The 24,418-nt window shown below is 30.6% G+C and overlaps 1 protein-coding gene across 1 annotated transcript in view; it reads left to right on the forward strand.

Moving 5' to 3' along the window:
• The window catches only part of Cad87A (cadherin 87A), a 70,693-nt gene that overhangs the window by 41,041 nt on the left and 5,234 nt on the right, over window positions 1-24,418 (forward strand). The window contains exons 25-43 of the mRNA XM_087166039.1: window positions 1,976-2,133; window positions 3,797-3,946; window positions 5,424-5,546; window positions 6,056-6,242; window positions 7,174-7,391; window positions 8,549-8,746; window positions 9,622-9,735; window positions 11,241-11,361; window positions 12,658-12,797; window positions 12,878-13,013; window positions 14,557-14,843; window positions 14,939-15,027; window positions 15,947-16,033; window positions 19,751-19,880; window positions 20,050-20,174; window positions 21,653-21,681; window positions 22,089-22,122; window positions 22,429-22,452; window positions 23,915-23,939. Of these exons, the coding sequence (XP_087022165.1) occupies window positions 1,976-2,133; window positions 3,797-3,946; window positions 5,424-5,546; window positions 6,056-6,242; window positions 7,174-7,391; window positions 8,549-8,746; window positions 9,622-9,735; window positions 11,241-11,361; window positions 12,658-12,797; window positions 12,878-13,013; window positions 14,557-14,843; window positions 14,939-15,027; window positions 15,947-16,033; window positions 19,751-19,880; window positions 20,050-20,174; window positions 21,653-21,681; window positions 22,089-22,122; window positions 22,429-22,452; window positions 23,915-23,939 (2,375 nt within the window). The remainder of the gene's footprint in view (window positions 1-1,975; window positions 2,134-3,796; window positions 3,947-5,423; window positions 5,547-6,055; window positions 6,243-7,173; window positions 7,392-8,548; window positions 8,747-9,621; window positions 9,736-11,240; window positions 11,362-12,657; window positions 12,798-12,877; window positions 13,014-14,556; window positions 14,844-14,938; window positions 15,028-15,946; window positions 16,034-19,750; window positions 19,881-20,049; window positions 20,175-21,652; window positions 21,682-22,088; window positions 22,123-22,428; window positions 22,453-23,914; window positions 23,940-24,418) is intronic.

Raw genomic sequence — 24,418 nt, forward strand, 5'->3', positions numbered from 1 at the left:
CCAAAGCTGGGAAATTTTCACAAAATTGATACTTCCATTTTCATAAAAATACGTTATTACCCTTTGACACTGTGAAATAACTGTGATTCTGTTTCTATGGATTTATTTAAAAAAAACACTAAAATAAGACGACTACTTAACAACTATTATTTGGAAAAAAGAAAAATCTTAGCATAAAGACTCAATGTCATGCAATCTTATTCGTTGCCGGTCAGTCTGGCTCTTTTTAGGAAAGAGGTTATTCCCAAAAAGAACTACGCCACCGCCATCTGTGAATTAAAACAAATACTAAACAACCATCCTGATAAAACACTCTTTATTCAAGTTATGAGATTGTGTTTAATAAAACATATAACTGCACAATAATAAAAGTTTAAGCACATGAAACACGTAATTGCAACAGTGAAAAATCCGCAATAAATTACTCAAAATCATGCATACTGGAAATGTTTTAAACTCAAGGCTTAGTAAATAATTAATCACTTATTTAATCTAAATTATAAAAATTTCGAAATTGCTTACCAAAATCAACGTTTTGCTTCATTTTGTAGACGCAATTTCTCTCATTCGAAATTTAATACTTGCGTTTTTTTCTTCCTTAGGTTTCTTTTTCTTTCTTTTTTTCATTCGGCTCTCATTTCTTTCCTAGAGTTCTTTTTATTTATTACTTCAGCTTCTTCTTTCTTTCTATTTTCTAATTCATCGTTGCGTTTTTGTTCCTGAATTTCTATAATTTACGTTTTCTATTTTTTATGTGTGAACTTATACATTTTTTCACAAAATCTTCATCTTAATTTTCAATTTTCACTATGAATTTTTTAAGTTCGCGAAAATTCAAGCCATTCCCAACCCGCAATCCAGGCGATTAATTCAACTCAGCCGCCATCATCAAAAGAAATTGTGTCTGAAACATTTGCGATAGGTGTGTCTAAAAATAAAACGTGTTATACTTCAATAGATACCTGGTCATTGCGGGATTTTTGGGGGAACGAGCAAACAAAAAAGGGCTCGAGACTTCTTCAAATCAGATTCTCAACGCTATCACCTCATTCTATAAAGCTATATATCAAGCAAACAATCGATACGCATTTCAAATCACAAATTCATAACAGAATAGACTCGAAACGTTGGAGGGTTGAAGATCTTTTGAAAATTACCTGCAGTCCACAGCGATAAGCTCTAGCCCAGTTCCTTCTACTAACTGGACATGACTGTCTGGCAGAACACCTACACCGAATTCGAATGTTCTCCAAGCCCTTGTTGTCCCCTTTGTAACTCTAATGATCCTATGAACAGACACCACTTCCGTTAAAGTGCAGCTCATAAAGGCAACCCTGAAACGGTGCTTTATTGTCAGACCAGAGAATTTTTAAGGCAAAGATTTCGGTCAATTCTGTTTTGTCATCTCTTTATTGCATTTTTGCGTAGAATCGAGTGATTTCAAATTTTCAGTTTCACCACGGCCATTTCGATGGCAATAGCTTCTTCCTTGCGTTTCGAAAGGAAGGTCGTCTCTTAATTATCGACATAAACAGCTCAGATCGAATTTGAATGTAATTAATTTTCAATCAAATTTATGAAGAAAATCCAGCACTGGTGCACCAGTGCGATAACTGTGGTTCAGTTTCAGTTGACTTATTTAAAAAAAACACTGAAATTAAACGTAACAGCTTTTATTTTTAAAGAAAAGAAAGAAAGAAAACCATAACATAAAGAATCAATATTAGGCCTGACTACCTTGCTCGTTGCTAGTAATACTGACTCCTTTCAGAAAGGAAGTTATTCCCAAAAGACACTAATTTTTCCCGATTTTATTTAATTTTTGTTATCAACCAATTCATCATTTCAAAACCAAGTTCCTGGTAGAGTGCAGCTAAATTTGTCTCTTGCTCAAATTGACTAAATATCATAAAATATGATTCACTGTATCATTGTATTTTTCATTAATCATTGTATTTTTGCTTTTAAATTATAGGCGTAGTAACTGTAAAGAGCCGTGTAGATTACGAATCTGTGCATCAAATAGATTTCAAAGTTGTCGTCTATGATACAGGTATGCCACAAATGTCAGCTTCAGCACTCATCATGGCAAAGATCATTAATATCAACGACAATGACCCCATGTTTGATAAGGTAAATGTGGAAACTGCTTTTTTTTATATTCTCGTGCACTTTCTACTCAGCTTATGCAAAAGCTTTATGATATAATAAAAATAATATACGTTTAAACGTTTGCTTGCATTGCACGCTGACAAATACTTTAAATGTATCCACACTAATTTTGTTTTATTTCAAGGTATAAGTTTTAATTTATTCATTAAGTTTCAATGTATATTTTAAATGAAACATCGAAAAAAAGTTAACAAGTTTAATAATGACTCTCACAGATATGAAAATTGCATGGAACATGAAAGTTAATGGTCTGAAAAAAATTAACACCAGAAAAAATTTTTTTATAAGGGATTAAACAACTTCAGCAAGTGTAATACGTGAATTACAGAACATCAAATTCTGGAAGGGCGTTACAAAAATTTGAAATCATCAAGTGTGTTACGAAATATCTAATTATTTAGGTTTTATATATTGGAGGGAAAAAATTACAAATGTCGTCATTAACTAAGCGCCTGCTGTTAATTAATTACAATGATATTATACATGGTATTATACAAACGTTTGTTTGAAAAATACTTTAAATGTATCCACACTCTTTTGATATAAAGTTTTTCATTTGAAGGTGCAAGTTTAAATTTATTAATTGAGTTTTAATATACATTTTAAATTAGTCACGGATAAAAACTTAGCAAGTTTAATATTGACTCTCACAAACACAAAAATTATATGAAACATTAAAATTAATCGTCTGAAAGGAAAAAAAAAGAATTAAACACAAGAAAAAAATTAAATTAAATTCATAAGGTATAACACAGCTTTAGTAAGTGTAAATACTCGAATTTCAGAGCATCTAATTCAGTTAGCGTGATACAAAAATTTAAAATCATCTAATTTAGAAAGTGTGTTACTAAATATCTTAACTATTTAGGTTACTTTTATGTATGGGTGGAAAAAATTACAAGTGTGGTCATAAACTAAGCGCCTGCTGTTAATTACTTACAGCTAGTTTTTCGTAAATACAAACTGTAATGAGTAGTTTGACAATTAAATCTTTTTCTAAAAAACGGCTGTGTATATATGATCCTTACAGTTGGTTGGACAACTTCTTAGTCTGTTGTTAATAGGATTAAAGTGCTGTATTTTCTGTGGGATACATGTCTTCATAGAGTTGGTTTAATTCATGTCCGACCATTCTTATGTTATACCATACCCATCTTTGCACTACCAAACTTATCTGATACTTCGAAGAAAAATTAACATTCGCTTACTAAGTTTGTTCGCCTTAGATATTCTTGGTTTGTTGAGACAACGATTATTATTTTTTCTAAGGTAGCAAACCAGGTTGATTAGTTTTATCGGCTCATCCTCCGACAACGTGATAACCAGTGTCAGTGATTACTTACGTTGTTTCATGAAGAAAATTTGTTGAATGATTTATGCGTATAGCGTTATGCCGACACAATCTATGACAGAAATATTTTATCATTTGATCAGTGAATTGACCTGCTAGACTTTGTACAATGTTTTAGAGAACAACAAGTAGGAGGGAACAGTAAAAAATGTCCTAACTTTCTCTTCATTCTCTTGTAAAAATATTTCCAAATGTTTTGAGAAAAGTACACATTGAGTAAAAAATATTCTTTAACTCCCAATAACTATGAAGTAAGTATGAATTTACTTGCAGAGTTCTTATCATGCAGCGGTGGCCGAGAATTCACCTCAAGGAACGAGTGTTATACAAGTTAGAGCAATAGATGCTGATGCCGATGACTTTGGCGAAATTCGTTATTCGCTCCTTGGCGAGAGAAGTCTCGACTTCACAATTGATCAAAAGGTAAGAATTGTTAACGTTTCATATACTTTACAATTCATATGCTTTACACTGTTACAATTTTCATTCTAAAGTTATTTTAAAATAACCCGCAGCAGTCTGTCCATCCAATTAACAGTAAACTTTACGGTAAACAACATTTGTTTTACCATTACGGTTTTGATACAGTTTACGATTATTATGTTTAAAAAACCATGAATACAAATTTATGTAGTTTTTTAACCATTTACAACCAGCATAGTTTAAAAAAACATAAAAAATTAACTGGACATTAGAGATAGTTTAGTAGATTTATAGTGCTGCCATCTAAGTTTGAATGAGTGAATCGTATTCAAACAGCCAAGGGACACAAATTGGAGAGTGCAAGACACTGGAAACTTTTCTTGCGTTGAAAAGAACGGAGGAAATGTTGTGGCGTCAAATCTGGGACTCGAACTCCCGTTCTGTCGGTCATGAAATTGACTGCCCTCTCTATTATGATGTGTGCCCATTTGCAGTGAGCTAAGTAGCTTTATTAGGTGGGTCTAGTCAGTACAATAAAAATCTGGTTGTTTAACCGTATTAGGTGAAAGCCGTTAATAAAATTTTTTTTCTCACAGTTAACAGCTTGAATATTGTCCCATTTGTGGTTATTTGACTGTTTTACTTGCATATGGTGAAATAAAATTAAATAAATTGTTATTTAGCCATTTTTTCCGGGAAATTTCTAACAGTGTGGACCAGTGGTCGCAAAACTCATGTAGCTCCTGAGCTACAAGAGTACCGTTCTTAAAATCCTACTGCAAGCTGCTACCAATCAATTTTTTTTTCAAAAAGAAAATCTTCAATTGGTAATATGAAATCAAATTTAAACTGTGTATAACAAAACAAACTGGAATTGAACTGTATATAAGAAAGAAATTGAAGCGTAGTTGGTAATAAACAACAAATGTAATAACAGATCTTTTATCAAACTTATTAACTTTAAGAATGCAACATTTTTTTTTTGTAATCAATAAGTTCACAAGGTTCAGGACAACAGGAACATTAGCGATTTATCGAAAATTTTCCCACGAGCCACTAGAAGGTAGTGATCGACAGTTTAGCGTTTACTGCTTTAGACTATTCAATGTGTTACATAAGAACCGCTGCTAATATATCAAAATCCTCATCAAAAATGAATTTTTTTTAAAAAAACATATGCATTCGTCATATATGACGAATCATTACCAAGGTTAATCAAAGAGAAAGTGGAATTAAAAGTATCAAAAACATTTTATATGCTTTCCCCTATAAGTAGTAACTGTACTTCAGTTTCATTTGACTAAATATTATTTTAATGTTGTTTTCCACCTTTTGTCATTTTTGTTTTACTTTACCTTTACTCTCTATGCAAAGTGTCTTCACAAGAATTTTTAAAATGTGTATTAGCCAAGGATGATGTTAGTTAATCACATTGTATTTTTTTCATTTTAATGATAATTTTTTAATGATATCCCAGGGAATTATTCGAGTGGCTGCAGCGGCTAATCTTGATCGAGAAACTACAGCTTCTATCACACTCCAAGTAGTTGCAACTGACCAAGGACAGGACACCAACACTAGAAGAGCCATATCTGTACCGGTATGTCTTAATTTACAGTTAAATGGAACTTGAGCTTACTCTTTATTAAGCATTTCCCAAGCTTGTTATAATGCCAATAATTTTAGTTCTTTTTAATGAACGTTGTAATATTATTTGGAGGAATTTAAAAATGATTTAATAATACGAATCTAGAAGCAACGCCTGTCTTTTTTTTAATTTTATTTTAAATTAATGAATATGGGATATAAGCGAGGAAAAAGGTTAAAATATAAATTAAAAAGAGAAACAAAATATTTTAACCATTTTATTGGGACTTTTACAATTATCTCATATGCTTCCTTTTAGGAAGCATATGAGTATATGATAGTCTAAAAATATTTTTTAATTACAAATTCCTTTTTTCTACCTGAATATTTTTCATTTGAAACATAACTGATATACAGATCAATGCAAATTGTTGTTAGGAGTAAAAAAATTGAATATAAATATTTTTCTATTTTTTTCTAAAAATGAAAATTGGAGTTTTACAGTAATATTCTGGTCCTTAGTTGTACATAGCCCTTGAAGATCAGAATGACAATCCACCTGTATTCAGCCAGCGGGAGTACGAAGCCTCAGTAGTATCCAACCTACCTGTATCGCCTCCTTCCACTGTACTACAACTCACAGCTGACGATAAAGACATTGGAGAAAATGCTAAGATACTGTACAGCATTGTATCTGGAAACGATAAAGGTACGTATGGATGATTACAAAGAAGCTTTTTGCATGAAAAACTATTTATAATTCAAATGTTTGAACGAAATGTTTTTTTTAAATCATAGTTCATAATATTTGGCATAACTGAAAAATGTGTCCCTTTAGAAAGTGAAATACCCTTACGATATCTTGCCAGTTTGATGACAATTTGTAACTACCAATGTTTGAAAAATGCTTTGCCTGTTGTTCTTTTTGTTCCAGAATCTATTTCAGTTTTTCATTAACAAAAAGAAATCGCGACGATAGAAACACGTAGTGATTGGAAGATGTGCGGTTATGCGGTTCCACATGACTAGTTATCATATGAATGAACAAACGTTCGCTTTCATACCAAAAAAAATATTTTTATGATGATTAGAGAGACAGAGAGTTCTGCCGAGAGGACTGTGTAGGGATCAGGGAACTTGCCTTGCTTCAGACGGGTTCTGGGTTCGAATCCCAGGTAAGGCATGGATGCTCTCTGTTCTGTCTGTTTTTACTCTGTACTGTCTGTTCTTACTGTGGGAGCAACACTGGCCCACCTAATATGGTGCCCCTGAAAGAGTGGCCAGAAAATCTGCCCTGTAAATGCCTGAATTGACGAAATGTTAACACGGGTGGGCTATGGATTTCAAAAATCTGTTTCATTAAAATTATAGCTTTGCCTTAAATGTAAGGCACTTAAACAGTGACTTCTTTTCCTCATCAAGAAAGTTTCAGAAAATACTGTTAATGGGCTAAAGAACTCGGATAATATTGGTTGATAATTAATTTTAAACAAGCTACTATTATCTCTAATGAAATTTTCTGATTCTATTATTAAGTATTTCATTTATAATCCTTATTGTATACTATCCTCATTGTGTACTATTCACCCAGTATATATTATGCAAGATGCAATGATTTAAGATATTAACTCGCGAAATAGGTGTGTTTGATATGAATGGAGAATCAGGAGTCATTTATCCAAAGAAAGAATTGCCTGAGAACGTAAAAGCATTCAAACTGAAAGTTAGAGCAGAGAATATTAATGATGGGACAAGTATGGACGAAGCTATTGTTCATGTTCGAATCGTAGAAATCAATCAAGATAAACCCAAGTTCATTGTTCCAGCCACACCAAACGCAACTGTGGAAATACCAGAGGTAACTCTTATGTGTTCTATTTATTTTCTTTTAAAAAAATATTCGCTGGACACATTTGTGTTCACTATTGTGTTTCCCTACAATATGTGTAGAGCACTAAAAGATAATTAAAAAAGTCACACATTTTTGAAACTCGTTTACATTTAAGGTGAGTTTTATGGCAAAAAACGTTACATGAATTTTAATGCTTGATTATTATTTTTTTATTACTTACATTTAAATGTTTAAAATATATATTTTTGAATTCGATATAAAAATTTTGCATTATACTCAGCTACCTAACTTTAAACTCAGAAATTAAAAGTTTGTAATAAATATGTAAATTAAACAGTTCCAAAAAGTTAACACTTTAAAAAAAATACATTTTTGTGAGAAATAATGATTTTTTTCAGATGATATTTTTCAAGAATTATTTAACCACCTTTGGTTATTATTGGTTTCGGCACTTAAAATTATTCTGCTTAATATGATCCTCTGTGACTCAAATTAAGGTGATTATTAAAAGTACTTTAAAGTATTAAAAGTTACATAATTACCTTAAATATAACTTTATTAAATTGTTTTTCATTTTCGAGGTTATTGAAGAGTTCTTCGACCTCTCGCTTCCAGTTTCATATCAATTATGATGCTTCGTTTAATATAATCTCTCGTATTTGGCTATTGATTTATATTATATTTTAAAGCAATCGCTTATATTTGAGTTTAATTACGAATATTTTTAATCTAATTCAGAATAATTTATTTTAAATTAAATTTAATTTAAGACTTAACAATTAACAATTTAATTAAGAAGCTGTGATTTCTTATGACCATCTATCGTTTTTTTTTTAACTGACCCACATTTTAAATAAATAATCCCAAGAAACTAGAGCGGTAACTTAAGAACTTCATTCGCTTCAAAAATATAGAAATAGCAAATAACCCTCGACATGTTACACCCACAAGGGGTGCCCATTTTTAAGCTCTTGAAACATGTTGACGCACATAATTTAAAATAATCGAAGCTCACTCTCATTTTAATTATCATAATCTTTTTATAATCTCTCTTTCTCTTTTAGTTCAGTCTCTAATCTTCATTATAATAATTCGAAATTAAATGGTGCTTGTTATAAAATTATCCATACAAACTCAATCATGAGTTATTATTTTTATTTTAGAATCAAAGCGTTCCAGACTTTCTTGTAATGATAGTATCCGCTGAAGACAAAGATCGCGGAGAAAATGGACGTGTTTCTTACTACCTCAAAGTTGGGGACACGAATGTTGAAGAAACAGAACACTTCCGGATAAATCCAGTCACAGGTGAAGTTCGAACAAAGGCCATTTTGGATCGAGAAGAGAATGCAAAATACCAGGTATCAAATTAAAAAATAAAAATCATTTACTTTTCTACATTAGTTACGCTGTTCTGGGGCAACAATGAAAATTGCCTTTTCAGTGAGACCTATGCATATATTTAAGATGTATTTCGAATATCATACAGAAAAAAAACTAAATTTTTTTGCATTAAGAAGATGCTGTAATGTCATGCAATATATGCATCATATTATACTCTCGGCACAAAACAGTATCCTCGACTCAATGAAACTAAAATTAACACTAGATTGCCCAAGGAAGTCATTTTGACTGCTTTTTAATTTCAATTGGAGAAAACAGTGATGACACAATTTCTTAGAATTTTGTGACTTTTTGTACAACATATAATTTTTTTATTGTTAATATTTACTGTTAGCTTGTTATATAATTGTAAATAATATAAAAAATACAAAAAATTAATTTTAAGCAAATTTCTTTACACATTAGTCATTCTTTCACAATCCAGCCATTTTGACTGCTTTTAGGCAATATAGGTATTTCAGTCTTTCTAGTGTTAAAGAAGGCGATTTTGCGGTTTATCAGATTAAGCGCCTTCTCAAGATCAGATTAAGCGGCTTAATTTTTCCAAACAATGCCAATGCGTTACCAAAATTTAAAAAAACCAATCCAATTACTTCTTTTTCATATTTGCGATCAGCATATTAAACTCATCAGGAATCACCTATATTCATCTCATTGAAAATTTGTTGCTTAGTCAATATTAGTTCAAGTTTTGCGATGTTAAATGTTCTATGTTAACTAAAATAAACAATTTAACTTAATTAAACATAGTTCACGATGTGCAAAAAACGCTATTTGTTTTCTTTAGCAAATAATTTTAATTTAATGACGAATTTCTTTTCTTTTGTTTTAGTTGGTTCTAGCTGCCCGAGATAATGGCTCTCCAACTGTTTTCGAGTCTCTTCGATTTCTAACTATTGTTGTCATGGATGTGGACGATAACAGTCCAGAATTTCCCCGTACTCAGGTAATTATTCTTATCTTCTATATACAAGGTGTAGTATAAAAGCAAAAATGTATAAATAAACTTAAAATTCACATAATATAGCTATTTTTTAAAATATGAAAAAAAGGTACGTATAATTATGTAAGAATGTTGCAATTAGGTTTAGAGCAGCATACAAACATCTGGTACGAAGTACCAATGTTTAGTATGATTAAAAAATGGAAGCAAAATGTATCAGATGTATCAGAAGTATCTTAATATAAAATAGGTTCACGAAATACCTGGCAATGAATTATTCGAAATCAGCAAACCAATAGATATTGAACTTGGAGAGAGCAAATGGCGATGGATTGCATATAATACCAGATAGCAGGAAAATTTCGAAGTAAAACAGGAGCTCGGCTAGATATCCCAAGAAAAACGAAAGAGAGACAGACCTAAAATGACATGGCACAGAACTATTATCCATGAATTAAAGACAGCAAACAAAAGATAGCAAGATAAAGTGCTTAGCCACCAACAGGGTGAGATGGAAACTCACGACGAAAGGTCTTGTGTTCCCTACCGAGTGAAGACGTGTAAGAAGAGAGGAAGATTAAGCAGAAGAAGGCAGCATTTAACCATCTAAGTTTACAATTTACCTCTTTTCACTTTTTTGTAAACGATAATTTAAATTGAAAGTTTACAGCAACAAGCTGACAGCCACCCAAACCATGGAAGACAACAAATGATGCTTTTACATACATAATTGCCACTTGATGTCTACTTTCTTATTGAATAAAAAAAAGCATTTTAATATTGATTTCAAAAATAAAGGAATACATTTTATTTTTATTTTAATTTTCACAACTACAAAAGGATCCTTGTGTAGCACTTTTTAATCGGAATAAAAATCTACTGAGCTGATGTTATTTTAATAAAATTTTTATAATTGTATTCCCAAAAACATATCGGTTAAAAAGTATATTATTAAAACGCTTATATTTATCCAGTGTCTAGCCCTTTTTTTTTTTTTTTTTTTTTTTTTTTTTTTTTTTTTTTTGCAAATTAGGAAGTTGTAATTCAAACAATGAAAAATACTTTTTTAATAACAGCTAATCACAGATTTATTTCAGAAAAAAAGTTAATTTGCTAAAATAAAATTCTCCTCCAAAATAATGCTATCTGGATCTAAATTTTAGTTGCAAAATTTGAATAGTATTTATATACATTTTTAATGCGTTTTTTCTTGAGTGTCTTTTAAATAAAATAACCATAAGTATTCAAACCATGTTTGGTAATCTTTCTGTTGCTAGTAAAATAGCAATAATGACAGGAAAATTGCCATTTTTGTACTTAAAACTTACGTATTTGTTTATATTACAAGCAAGTACTTTCATCAACACCGAAACAATAGCATCGAATTTGATATAAAGTACCAAAATAGCCAACTATCTTCTGTACTTATTTATTTGTGCTTACAATTTTTTTTCCAAGTAATTTTTAATTTAAGATTCCTTATGTCTTTGTTTTGTGCTATTTTGTAGACCACCAATCCATATGTATTTACACTAGAAGAGAATTTACCAGTCAATTTTCCTATTGGTCGAGTTCATGCTCAGGACAAAGATGTTGGAGAAAATGCTTTAATTTACTACTACATTGTAGGTAAGTTCAAGAATAAGCAACTTTGCAACTTTTTTTTTTACTAATATTAATTCGACTAAAGATAAACAAATTGTTACAAAATATATCGTTATGCAAGCTCTTTTTGGAAAAAAAAATATTAATCCATTTATTTCTATTGTTGAGAAATCAGTTACCATATTATGAAAAATTCAAGATTTAAGCCCACTTAGAGTTTTGCATGTGTGAGTGCACAATCTCCGTAAATCACTGCAGAGAATCTCTCTTGACTGTTATTTGCATGATGAAATTTCAAGTAACTACTTCAAAATATTTTCATGATTTATATTCTACAAGAGCTGGCTAGAGGTTTAAACATGAGTTGAGATTCAAGTCAAGCTGAAGAAAAGCTTATCATCATCCAAATGGATGTTTCTAAAACTGTAGTTTCATGTAACAATTTTAAGCTTCTAAATTTTAATTCTCTAATAATGATTTACGAAAAGTATGCATTGTGGTAACAAACAAAAAGAACGTATGGTATTTTATTTTAAAACAGTCGTTGAATAGCGGACCCAATTTTGAGTTTACGACTGCTAATGTTCAACTCCGCAGCCTTGTAATTTTAAACCCAATCTGGAAGACAAGGGAAATTTCTTATCAATTATTGGTAAAAATTTTCTTTCTTTGAGAAATTCCTTTTTGATGGAACTAACCCGCATTTGCGTTACATGGGGGGAAAACCACGAAAATCTCATGGTTAGGGGATTGTAACCCATGATTCATCTACTACTGAGGATATTTTACGTCAGCACTGTGATCGGTGCGAACCTGGTGTGGAATTCGTATCGACCAGCCATCGCTGGGATTTGAACCCGGTTCACTTCACTGGCTCTACGTTTTACTGAGTAATTAAATTACGTAACTTTTGCTGGGTAACTTAATTGCAAAACGTTTGCTACTGAGTATAGCAACACCTCCTACAAGAGCGAAGTCCTCCGAGCTGATCAATTTTGTAGTTCGACATAACGAACATAAACTACTCAGTGGGGGTTTTATATATGGTATATATCACAACATCTGGACTACTAAACTACGCAGTTGGGAATAAATAAGGAAGATGTCACAATGTTCGAACTACTAAGAGATCGGTTATGGTAACTCGTGCGAAGGTTTTCTTTCTTGTTGGAGGTATTGTATAGACCAGGCAAATTTTCAAGCTCCCCTAAAGATATTGATGTAGAGTTAACATACTCAGACTTTCAATCATTTCCTTTATTTCGCATTACAAATTAATTCAATCCTGATCCTTAATCTTTGCATTATGAATTTTGGCAGATGGAAATTTTGGAGGAAATTTCATTGTCGAGAAAACAACTGGAACAATCAAATCCAATGCATCTTTCGACAGGGAGGAAAGAGAAGCATTCGAAATAGTTGTTAAGGCAACCAGCAATCCAGATTATATTGTTTATGAGGTATGTTTCATTTAAAATATGCTTAGACTTATTTATAAATATATACTTTTACAGATTAAAATATCAGTTTTTATTTTCAGAGAGAAGAAGAGCAGGGATTTTCTGCAGCCTCGCGAAGCTATCGAGAAGAAGATTTATCATTAGCCCTTGTACGCATCACCATATCTGATGTGAATGACAACACACCAAGATTCTTAAATGATCCTTATCTCGCAGGTAAATTGCAGATTCAACTGCAAGAATTTTTTACTATTTTAATTTAGTTGATTTAACAGCAATATAGATTTGATAAACTTAAGGACTCATATAATGCAATCGAACAAGCTTTTGCGGGGGAAAAGAATTCTATTTGACCAACATTTAATGAGGCTCCGACATACTCACAGTTAATTTAGGTTTGATAAACTTTTTAATGTATCTTTTCAGAATGGAATATTTTGTGACGAAATCATAGATACGAAAAAGCACAATGTAACATTAACTGCGATCTGAAAATTATTTCTCTGTTTTAAGGTCAAAATCAAATACGACCTCTAAGTTAAAAATTCATACAAATAATTATTTCATTTCCATTATTTAATAGGTAATTGCTATATTGAAGTACAATGTAAGAAAATAACCTATTTGGAACTCTAAAGGAATATTAAGAACTAATTTTTCGCATTATACATAAATAATCTTTTTAAGCGAAAAATATTTAACAAATTTTTTTCCAAAATTAAAATGAAAATTTCAAATTAAAGTTTGTCGATGAAATTACTGTGTTGTCCAATTATACAGCTTATGATTTAATCTCATTATGATCGGAAACTAAATCTCAGTTAATAAAATACAATAAATAATTCTTAATTTTGATGTAACTTTTATCATCAAAAACACAAACGCTGAACCAAGTTCTGTCGATTTCTTAAAAATAAACAATCATCAGTGCTGGAGGCGTGGTAGTTGATGCCATAGAACACGCGCTCCAAATGAGGTCACCCAGGTTCAAATCACAGCAATGCGACTTCTGCTGCATAGCGCATCGGTTAAAATCCCCTTCTTATGGGGGGTAATCGAGGGAAGTTATCATGCTTTTCCTCTCTTATTAACATAAATGCAGGTAAGTTCCATTCAAAAGGTCATCCATGAAGGCTAGTTCCTTCCGATGCCTGATCCAGAAATTCTCTTCTCCCAAAATTGCTAGAGTGCGGAGTTAAACATTGATAATCGTAAAAAGCATTGCAGAAACAATCCGTTGGAGGCCATGGAGACCATGGAGGTTGTAGCTCCACAGTTTCATGACCAATGACATGGTTATGGTAATGTGGTCATCACCGCACACAATCCGCATTTACTTCCAGCACAAGCTGGTAGCCATCTATCTGAAACTGGGATGGCTTCAAGCCGCCACTGGGTTTTGAATTCCAGTTCTTAAAAATAACAGTTTAGTGCCTTAATCACTGAGCCATCGTGGCTCATTGATAATCGTTAATCTAATAATTTGTTGGCTGTTCAACGTCGGTTTTAAAATAAAATATAATCATCAGTTCCGACACGGAATTTCTTTTTCTTGAGAATCTTTTTCTTGAGAAGATCAATGAGTCAAGTAAACAAAATTGTAGTAACTCGTATAAAGAAAATTGCATTCTAATTATATATTCTAAAATTGAGTCATACTGTGGGTTTTTATTTTAATAAACGAACTTTCCTTTTAAAAAGAAATCCCACGTTGTTTTATTGTTTTATTTTAACTAAACTTTCCATGTATACTTTTCAGGCATTAAAACTTCCACCCAAGTTGGGGATCTCGTCGCTACTGTATCAGCCATGGATCCTGATGTTGGAAACAATGGAAAATTTGAATACAGACTAGATGCCATCAGACTTTTCCGTCCTGGTGTTCCTGGCAGTGTGCGACCTGTGCCATCTCCTTTCAATATATCGAGCGATGGTCATATCACAGCTGTCCAGCTTATGGCTCAGTATGACCATTCACGCTTTGAACTAAAAGTTGCTGCCAAAGAGGTAGCTTCTCCTTTCAGAGTAGCGAAAGCAACTGTTAAAGTAAGTACTACAACTAGAATTTATAGTTTCGAAACTTATTTAGTCTCAGCGTACTCATTCATTTTATAAAATTGTGTATATTTTTATTTTTACAGGTGTGGATTTATGAACAAAATCAACTAGTACGAGTTATAGTTCCTCAGCCTCCTGAAGAAGTTAATAAGAAGAAAATAATGCTAAATGAGTATGTTTGATATTAAGAAATTATTTAAATTATTCCAAAATTATACTAAGTTTTCGGCATCTAAGTAAACTACTAATTGTTTTGAACATTTCGAGTTTTAAAAGACACTGTCAAATGATAATAATAATAATAAGTTATTTAGACATAAAGAAATTGTAAGAAGTCGCTTATATGTACACATAAAGTCTTTCCTTCTTAATGCTGTTAAATTATTTTAAATATCTTTTAAAGTATTTAAAAATAAATGTCTTTTTCTTTAATAAATTTGTAATATTCATACCAAGTAACAAAAACTGCAAGTTTCCTCCAGAATTATCCAAAAATTCTGTAAAGAATTCCAGGTTTCATAATTTCGTGGTATTAAGATGCATCATCAGTAAAATCCATTTTACAATAAAATCCATTTTTGCCACAAATTTTGGTACTGTAATTTTAGTAGAGTAAAATTTATTTAATTAGAGTGATTCAGTGATTTTACGATAATTAATACTGTAAAAATTACGGTACATTAGATTTTTTTTCATTTGTTCCATAAGATTTTCCACTAAAAATGGATTTTACGGTAAACACCTGAGTGGCAGTACTTTTTACCGTAGACTTGTACGTTTTACAGTCTAGACTTGTTAAGGTCTTAAGAACGTACATTACACATGTTGTTATACATAAACAGAAAATAGAAGCTTGCAATATACTTGTATGTTTGTAAATGTATAAGGCATTCCAAAAATATAAAGTATCACTCCCAATTATGTGTAGTAGAAAGCGTTATACCGATATCAGTGACCGAAATAAGCATTCACTACGATTTTAATAGGCTTAATAAAACTGTATATCATCCTTTTTATTTCTTTCAATGAATTGAAATTTCCTTTATTACATTTTGTCCACAAGTAAAATAAGTGTCTTTTTTCCTTTGCAGAATTTTATCCAACGCTACGAGGGGACTCGTAGTTATTGATGACATAAGATATCATGTGAATGAAAAGAAGAAATTAGTTCGAAAATGGTAAGAGTTTACTATAGTTCTACTCGGAGCCATGGGGGCTCAGGGGAGCTTTCGCCTTCCAATAAGGTAAACCGGGTTTGAATCCCAAAGAGGGCTGGTCGATACGAGTTCCGCACCCGGGTCTAACTGACCACAGTGGTGACTTAAAATTTGGGGCAGTTTTAATTGGTATCAAATATACTAATATAGGTAGCGCTATATCTATACTAGTATACTCGGTACCTATTAAAAATACTCCAATTGTCATAACACCACTAGTATCTGTTAGCAAAATTAATTAAGCAACATTGGCATCAATAATAGTAGAGCATTTTTTTTACATTTCTCCTAATTGATAAGTACCTAACTTATTATTTTATTTACTTCAATTACCTTTAATTTTAAATTATTCGGTTTAATAGAAATGCCTCTTAAAAACAAAACTATTAACAAAATAAACGCGTGGTTTCATATAACTTTAAGAATACTAATACAGAGACGTTGTCCTCACATGCCATCCATTTTCTTAAATAATATAAAGCATACAAAATAAATATTAAGAAACATGCAAATAAACTCTTTTTTTTATTATTAAACTAGCCGCCGAAGGCGGCTAGCTTAATATAAAAATGTCCTCCACGCTAAAGCAGGAAATCTGAAGATTAGTGAACAATTAAAGTGTTCCTGTCCTGCAATTTTGTCTTCGTTTCCAGATGAACAGCGACAAATATTGAGTATTGAGTATAGTAAAGTGCGGCGTGCTCTCTGCTTTGAAGCGTTCTATTTACGTATCGAATATGTTGCCACATTTTTAATACAAAAGTTAAACTTTTCACCACTTTGATAAATGTAAACTAATGCGAACCTTACGATTAAATTATTAATTCCTTCGTATATTATTGGTTTAAGTTGTCGAAAATTAATATTTCAATTGTAAGGTTCGCATTAGCATACATTTATGAGAGTGGAGAAAAGTATATGCATTTTTAATTCGCGATCGCAACGAACTATAGGGGGCGTTGTTGTATGAGACGCATACCTGCGATTTCTATATGAACCGTCATTCAGTTACTCTGGAGACGTCGTTAATGTAGCGTGTAGCATTGCAACGTTCCTTCTTTAATGTGGCTTATTAAATTTAAAAAAGAAAAATGCTTGATATTCTTTCTTGTACAACCGAAAACAAAATGGTATCTCTTTTTATTAGAGAAGGAATATCCAAAACACATCGGAAAAATATTTGTGCATTAACAGAAAAAAATATGTATATTCTTATAAGAGTTAAAACCTAATGCCCGAGAAATAGTATTTCGAAATTTAATGATATAACATGAAAGGCCCATTTAAACTTTACATTCTATAGTTTTAAGAATCATATTACTTCAAAAATTAAAATGAACAAAAAGTATACATAAGCCTCATAATTTTATGAAATTTAATTTTGTAAACAAAGTTTTTTGACAACAATTTTTATCAAAAAATTTCAAGTTTCAATAAAAATCATTATTTAGAAACTAAGAAACGTAAAATAAAGAATGCTGACGAAACAAAAACAAAAAAAAAACAATTCTTTTTTGTCGCCATTTTTAGTGCTACGAAAATTCGTCTTTGGGATTTGCCAAAAACAAAACAAGAAGCAATTTTATTTTTTCAGGAGGGAAATATTTTACCGAAAAAACGAAAATGTACCAATTCCCACAACATAAAACTTTATCTTGGTAAATGTACGTTTTGGAAATGTTATTTCATTTGGAATCTTATTTATCAGAGTTCATATGGCGATATGATTGTTTTGAATTTATACTAAACTCTATATCGGCTCATTTTCCACCGAAATCCGATTGACTATTTTGATTTTAAATAAAGTGCTTTATTTTATGAATTGTCGCAAAAATTTTAAGTGTAGATTGGCGGCACTTAAAAACCGTCAAATCTGTAGCGGCGGTGGCGTTAATACGTAAGTACCGAATTTTTATTCCATACTTTTCTGAGTCATATTACTTTTCAAACATTGGAATATACAAGAAGTATACATAAACACATAATGTTATACCATTTAATTTTTCAGAAAAAGTATTTTGAGAACAATTTTTATCAAAAAATTATAAACTAAAAAATGGAAAATAAAGAATTCTTAGGATAAAAAAACGATTTTAAGAATTCTTTACATTGAAATAAAAACTTTCATATTGTTTCTTTTTTAATTATTCTTATAGTTCTTAATCAGACGTAAAAAACCATTCTGTAGAGAACCATCATCAAATGAAAAAAAAATATTTACAAGCAAATTTTTTATTGTAAAAATCATTGCACTTACCTGATTTATAATTCCCGGAGAATTCCAAAATGATAAGTTCCTTGTTTGAAAACTTTATTCTCAAATAATAGATACATAGTTTATCCCTTCATTACTTTTAGATAACATACTACACAGCAAAATTTTATAATTGATATGAATTTGAATATGTAGCTAAAAACAGAATAGCTGAATTCTAGTTGAACTTATTCTTTCAAAACTGAAAAAAAACTTACCAAGAAAACGATTAAAACTAATTAAGAATCAGCACAAATGGCAGTATTTCAAGTAACTTGGATAATTTTTTATTGTTGTTTTCCGAATTATATGGATACAGAAATATATACTATTCTATAACGAAGAAGAATATGCTATAACTATTACAATTCTGTATGTTCTGAATTCATATTTATTCACTGGAATGACGAAAGCAATGTTGACTTCACTTTAATTCGTAATGAATTGAAGACAGAAGAAATGCATTTTACCTTAATACACACATCTGTAACAGTATCCGAAATCGGAAGTCATCAGTTGCAAGTTTTTTGATAATAGAAGTTAAAAATTATTTAGGAATTTTTCTTCAAATGTTTGGCGTGTTCTGTTCTTGAAAGATTAACTAATATTCTGGAGATTTTTTTCAAGTTCTTCGGCCTTTTCCTTAGGGAAATATTGTTTCTTATTTGCTGCTAAAAAATGGCGTCTGATTCTGTCAATGACTTTGATGGAACTAAATGAAAACGTGATAAATTAATGTCTGATATTTACAGGCTCCCGCTAGACGGCGTACTCGAGCGTTGCGATCGCGAATAGTTTTTTGAATATGGCTCTTTGAAGACGAAAAAGCATAGATTTTCTTATAAAATGACTGATAACTAAAAAACTAATCCAAATTTTTGAAAAAGAAAAAAAGTACTTCTTCATTATGTCAAAACACAATTATGTGCCGAGTTTCGTGCCTGGGTGAGGCTTCTGGGGCGATATATTGTGATTACAGACAGACAGACAAACAGACACACACACAGCCGCGTTTATTATTATGTATAGATAAAGCTGTATACTCGCAAACTTCACTGATATTATCCTTTAAATATTTAAAAAACATAATCGTCTACAGAATTTAACAATGACTGATGTTAAACTAACTAGATGAAATTTTTGAATGGTTTTCAGGATCAGGTACTAAAAGTTTCTGTTGCAATCCACTATCTAAATTAAGAGACGCTTAGTATAAACGGCTCTGGAGGTAAGAGACTGATGCACAGAAACACATACTTACACTTTCTTTAGATAGACACTAGTTAAAAACATGCTGTTTTGCTTCTAGTTTTTTTTTTTTTTTTTTTTTTTTTTGAAGATTGCATGTACTACTTATCTAACTTTCAATAGAAGGTGCACACATTATTTTTTAATAAAATATTTCATTTATATTTTCACTTTAGGACTGATCTTTATATTCATGTAGTAAATAATCAAGATGAAATTATGTTGATTCCTCAAGTATTAGAAGCAGTGGATTCCAACTCAAAAGTTCTCAGTGAACATGCAGAATTTAAAATTCACAAAATAGTTGTAAGTTCTTATAAAGCAATTTATAGAAATAAAATAATACATGTATTATAGTGAATAAATAACATCACTTAAAAGTACTTTATATTGGTCTCTAAAAAAATACTTGAATGGTATGAAAATGTGTCACATTTTGTACTTTATTCTAAATTATTTTTTAATTCCCTTACAGCCAGCTTATGTGAGTTTTTTGGAAGAAGAATTTGACATGGCCTTAGCTGCACTAATTGCGCTGCTGGTAGTCATTTTCGTTGGTGTTATCACCATGATTGTCTGTTGCCTTTGCTTGAAGAAATGGTAAGATATTCGTTACTCTAAAAATGCGATGAATAACATAATTGTGTTTTTCCAAGAATATTTTAAATATGTTTTTCTTTCTTTTAATGTACGATCTTATGACATTGGAAAAATATGACAAGCATTGCATTTGCGAAATGAAAGTCACTATCTTTATGATTCATTGAGCTTTTTATTCACATTCTTCTCTTAAGCAAGCACGTTCAAAATAATTTTTTCTATCTAACTCCTATAGCCACTCAAAACCAAAAGATTCAATAAAATTTGCTGCTATTAGAGAATATTAATTGTTGAGATCTGAACTCTGATAAAGGACGATCTTAAATTTTTCAAGGAAGTTTTTTTCCATGGCGTTTAGGTTTTGAAAATGTGAGCACCAATTAACAATAACCTCTGACGTAACAGACGTCAGTTTAGTAGACGTAACTATAAGTTTCATTTAATTTCAGTTAAAAGAAAAATCACAAAAATAATTATCAAAACTAAAATCTCTTCAATAATACTTATCACCGTCACTCCGTAAATCCATGAAGATATATTCAGAAATGACTTTCACCCTCTTATAAAATTTAGAAGGGAATTAAAATTTAAAATTTAGAAGCCAAACTTAGAAGGGAAAAAACGAGTCAAATATGGGATATACTCGCCATCATGTTGAAGGTTTTTAAGTGAAACAACTTCGCATATGAGTTCAAATTAGAGGGGGGGGGGGAAACTCTAAAGCCTCATAGTATTATCGAAGTGATAATTGAGTTCATGACTCAGTAGCTACTGGGGACATTTTAATTAAGAATTTTACCTCATGCAAGCTAAAATAAGCATCAACTAGCCATTGAAGCGCTTCAAACCTTGGTGGAGTTAGTGTTGAAAGTATATTTAATGTATAATGTGTTCTTCAAATTATATTTTAAGAATCAGGGTGCTACAGATCATTAAATCTTGAACCCATTTTTGAACTTTCGACTGAGCCAAAAGGCCATGAGGTTGCCAAATAAAAATTAAGAACATGTATTTTTTCTTCGTTCATTAGAAAGCAACAAAAAAAACGTGTATTTATTATTTTTTTTTTTGTTTATTAAAAACCAAAAAGAAATATACATTTTTTGCTCATTAAAAAACAAATATTAATTTAATTCTTATATTTTAATTAACATTTTAAACAGTTAAAACATTTTGAATACTACTCTTTCATTGATAAAAAAAATATAGCTATGATAAAGCATTACATGTTTTCACGTGACCTGTTAAGATTTTTAATCAATTAAAAAGTTTTTACTCATTGCGTATAATAAATGTAGTATGTAGTTTACTTATTTGCGTCCTTTTTCTTGTTGTATTTGACACAGTCCACATAATTCATTTATGATTTCATTGTAAACATAAATGCAAATCTACAGGGTATTATATGAAAATAATCAATATTGAACGATGATTAAGTTCTTACCGTTCATTAATGACGTCGCATTTATTTTATTTAGGTACACAGTGAAAATACAAGAAGCTCTCAGTAAGTAATTTACATTATTCTAGTTTAAATATAATTCAGATACTAATGCATTATAAACATAGAACAAAATTAAATTTACATTTAGGAAAAGGAGACGGAAGAAAGGAATGAGAAAGTCCTCTCGTATATTGTTTCAATAGAAAGCTTTTATACTGCTTTTAATTCGTGCTGCTTTTTGTTAGGCTAGTAACTAGTGCATTACTTTTTGTACAACTTAGGTTAATTCTATCTTAATATTTTATAAATGTTAAAGGGAATTTCACATTTTACTGTCTAAAACTTTTAAATTCCTAAAAATTGCTAAGTTCTATTCAACTCTTTTCATCTATTTTATGTATTAGTATTTCTTTCTTTTTTTATTCTTTAACTACTTCAAACCCCCAATAATGCTGTATATTTTATTTCAGTACCTCGGGAAGAAGCAGATAATATGAACACAACGTAAGTATTATTGCAGTTCAATAAGTGTAGTATAACATTAAAAAAAACCTATGATTATGCATTGTGACGTATGGATATTAAAATTTAAATTTAAAAATATTAAACTTTTTCAATAACTTTAATTTTTCTTCTAACTTTTAAGTTTAACTTATTTTAGTTGTATAAATGCTTGATGTGGTGCATTAACTTATTCTTTTGCTTTGCAATCTTCACAAATTTGGAAATTGATATGAAATAAAACATTGTTAAACTAAATGGTCATAATCATTCAATTATCATACAGTCTTGTTTTCTTTTATGTTTCAGAGAGAATCCATTGTGGACAGAACAGTAAGTATAACTGCATTATTCATCTGCACATATGATATTTTATAGAGTATTTTATATTTAATTTAAATTTGTTTTTTAATGAGTTAGACTATCAATCTGAATCATTTAGTAAAAATATTTTAAGTTAAGATATTTTAATTTTTTTTTTATTTAAAAACAAATTTGTCTTATTAAAAAACGTAAAAAGTTAAAATATTTTCTTTGAAAATGATGTAGCTCTATTCTTTTAGTGAGAGAAAAACTTTTAGTTAGAGGGAAACTTTTATTAAATAAAAAAAGTCTTGTCTTTCTCTTCCTTTAGATTTATTATTTTCGACTCCCTCATATCATAGTGTGTTTAATAAAATAATAATAAAATACCACTGTGGTAATTATAATAAATTAGAAATATTTCGAGTAAAACAATAAAAAATTAGAATATGTAAACCTAGAAATATGTGAATTTCTTTAAAAAACACTGAGAATATACATTTTATGGTATAAAAGGTATTTTCGTGAATAATGCTTATTACATGTCAATTTAAGTGACATAGAATTCTAAATTGATCTTTTTTTTCCTTTCTTCAGAAAACGTGTACAATAAGTAGATAAATCTTTTAAAATTTTAGTTAAAGCATCGAATATGTTTCGAAAATAAACTGATTGGAAAAGAAGTCTAAAAAAAGTTTTTAAAGTTTTACTTTTTTTTAAAAATAAGCTACGCTCACCAACGCAAGTGACAGCTTCTCCTTCATCACTGAGCCTTTTTTCCCAAAAGTCAACAAAGAATAAAATAAATAAAGACTAATTTGATAATAAAATATACAATCATTGTAATTTTATGTAGGAACATTATGTTAATATGTGCCGACCGGCCTGTGTAGGGTTTAGGGAGCTGCCCTTGCATCAGAAAGGTTCTGGGTTTGAATCCCAGGCAAGGCATGGATGTTCTTTCCTTCTCTGTACTATTTGTCCTTACGGTGGGAGCAACGTTGGCCCACCTAATATGGTGCCCCTGAAAGAGTGGCCAACAAATCTGCCCTTCAGATGCCTGTATGACGTAAGTCATTCTCCAGGTGAGCATTGGAAGAAAAAAAAATTTATATGTTGATCGTAAAGGAATGAATTATTACCTGGATTGGAAAAATAATCAACTCTGCTTGACAAAAAATTTAACCTACAGTATACAGGTTGCGTGGATCCAATATTTTATTTTCGATTAAATATCAACAACTCTTAGGTCTCCTAGAACAATTCGTGTGTAAGTTCACAGTTGACGTGACTGTCTCAAGCCTAATGCATTCTTGCGCAAACTCTCTCATCTTGATTTTGGAAAATTTATGTTTTATGCTTGCGCAGATAGGGCAAAACGTCACTATATTGACGTCAGCCCTCACTGTGAACCTATTCTAACTGTATAATTGTCATGTTTATGTTGCATTATATTGTGAATTTCACTAAGAGTCCCTTTTCTTCCTTTTAGAAAATTAAAGCTGTACGAAGAACAGGTAATTTGAATTTTTTTTATTTCTGCATATGTTTCGTTAACCCTGTTACTTATCACATTAAATTGAACGTATTTTTAATTCACGGATATGAATTATGCAAAATGAATATTAAGGAATAAATTTTTTTCAAAGTCGTTTGCAACGTAACAGCTTTAAAAAACATTGAATCTAAAATTTTTAAATATCTGTTTCTGAAAACTTGGAATTATGGCAGACATTTCTTTAGATTCTTCCTACTCAATATAAATCTTAAATGCTTATATTATAATACCAAAGGATTAAATTTCATTTTATTCATAAATGTCGTAGAACTAGTGCTTCAAAACCTTCACAAAAAGGCCTAACGAAAGGACTACTTTGGAGATACCGAAATAAATCGCAGAATACCTAACGTAATATATAGATTTTTTTTTTCAATCGTAACTCTGGGAAGTGGGAGCAAGAATAGTTTCATCTGACGGAATATTGAATAGACAGTC

This window comes from Parasteatoda tepidariorum, chromosome 6, assembly GCF_982258835.1.
Source record: "Parasteatoda tepidariorum strain Cologne lab strain chromosome 6, Ptep-v5.0, whole genome shotgun sequence".
NCBI classification, from domain to species: Eukaryota; Metazoa; Arthropoda; class Arachnida; order Araneae; family Theridiidae; genus Parasteatoda; species Parasteatoda tepidariorum.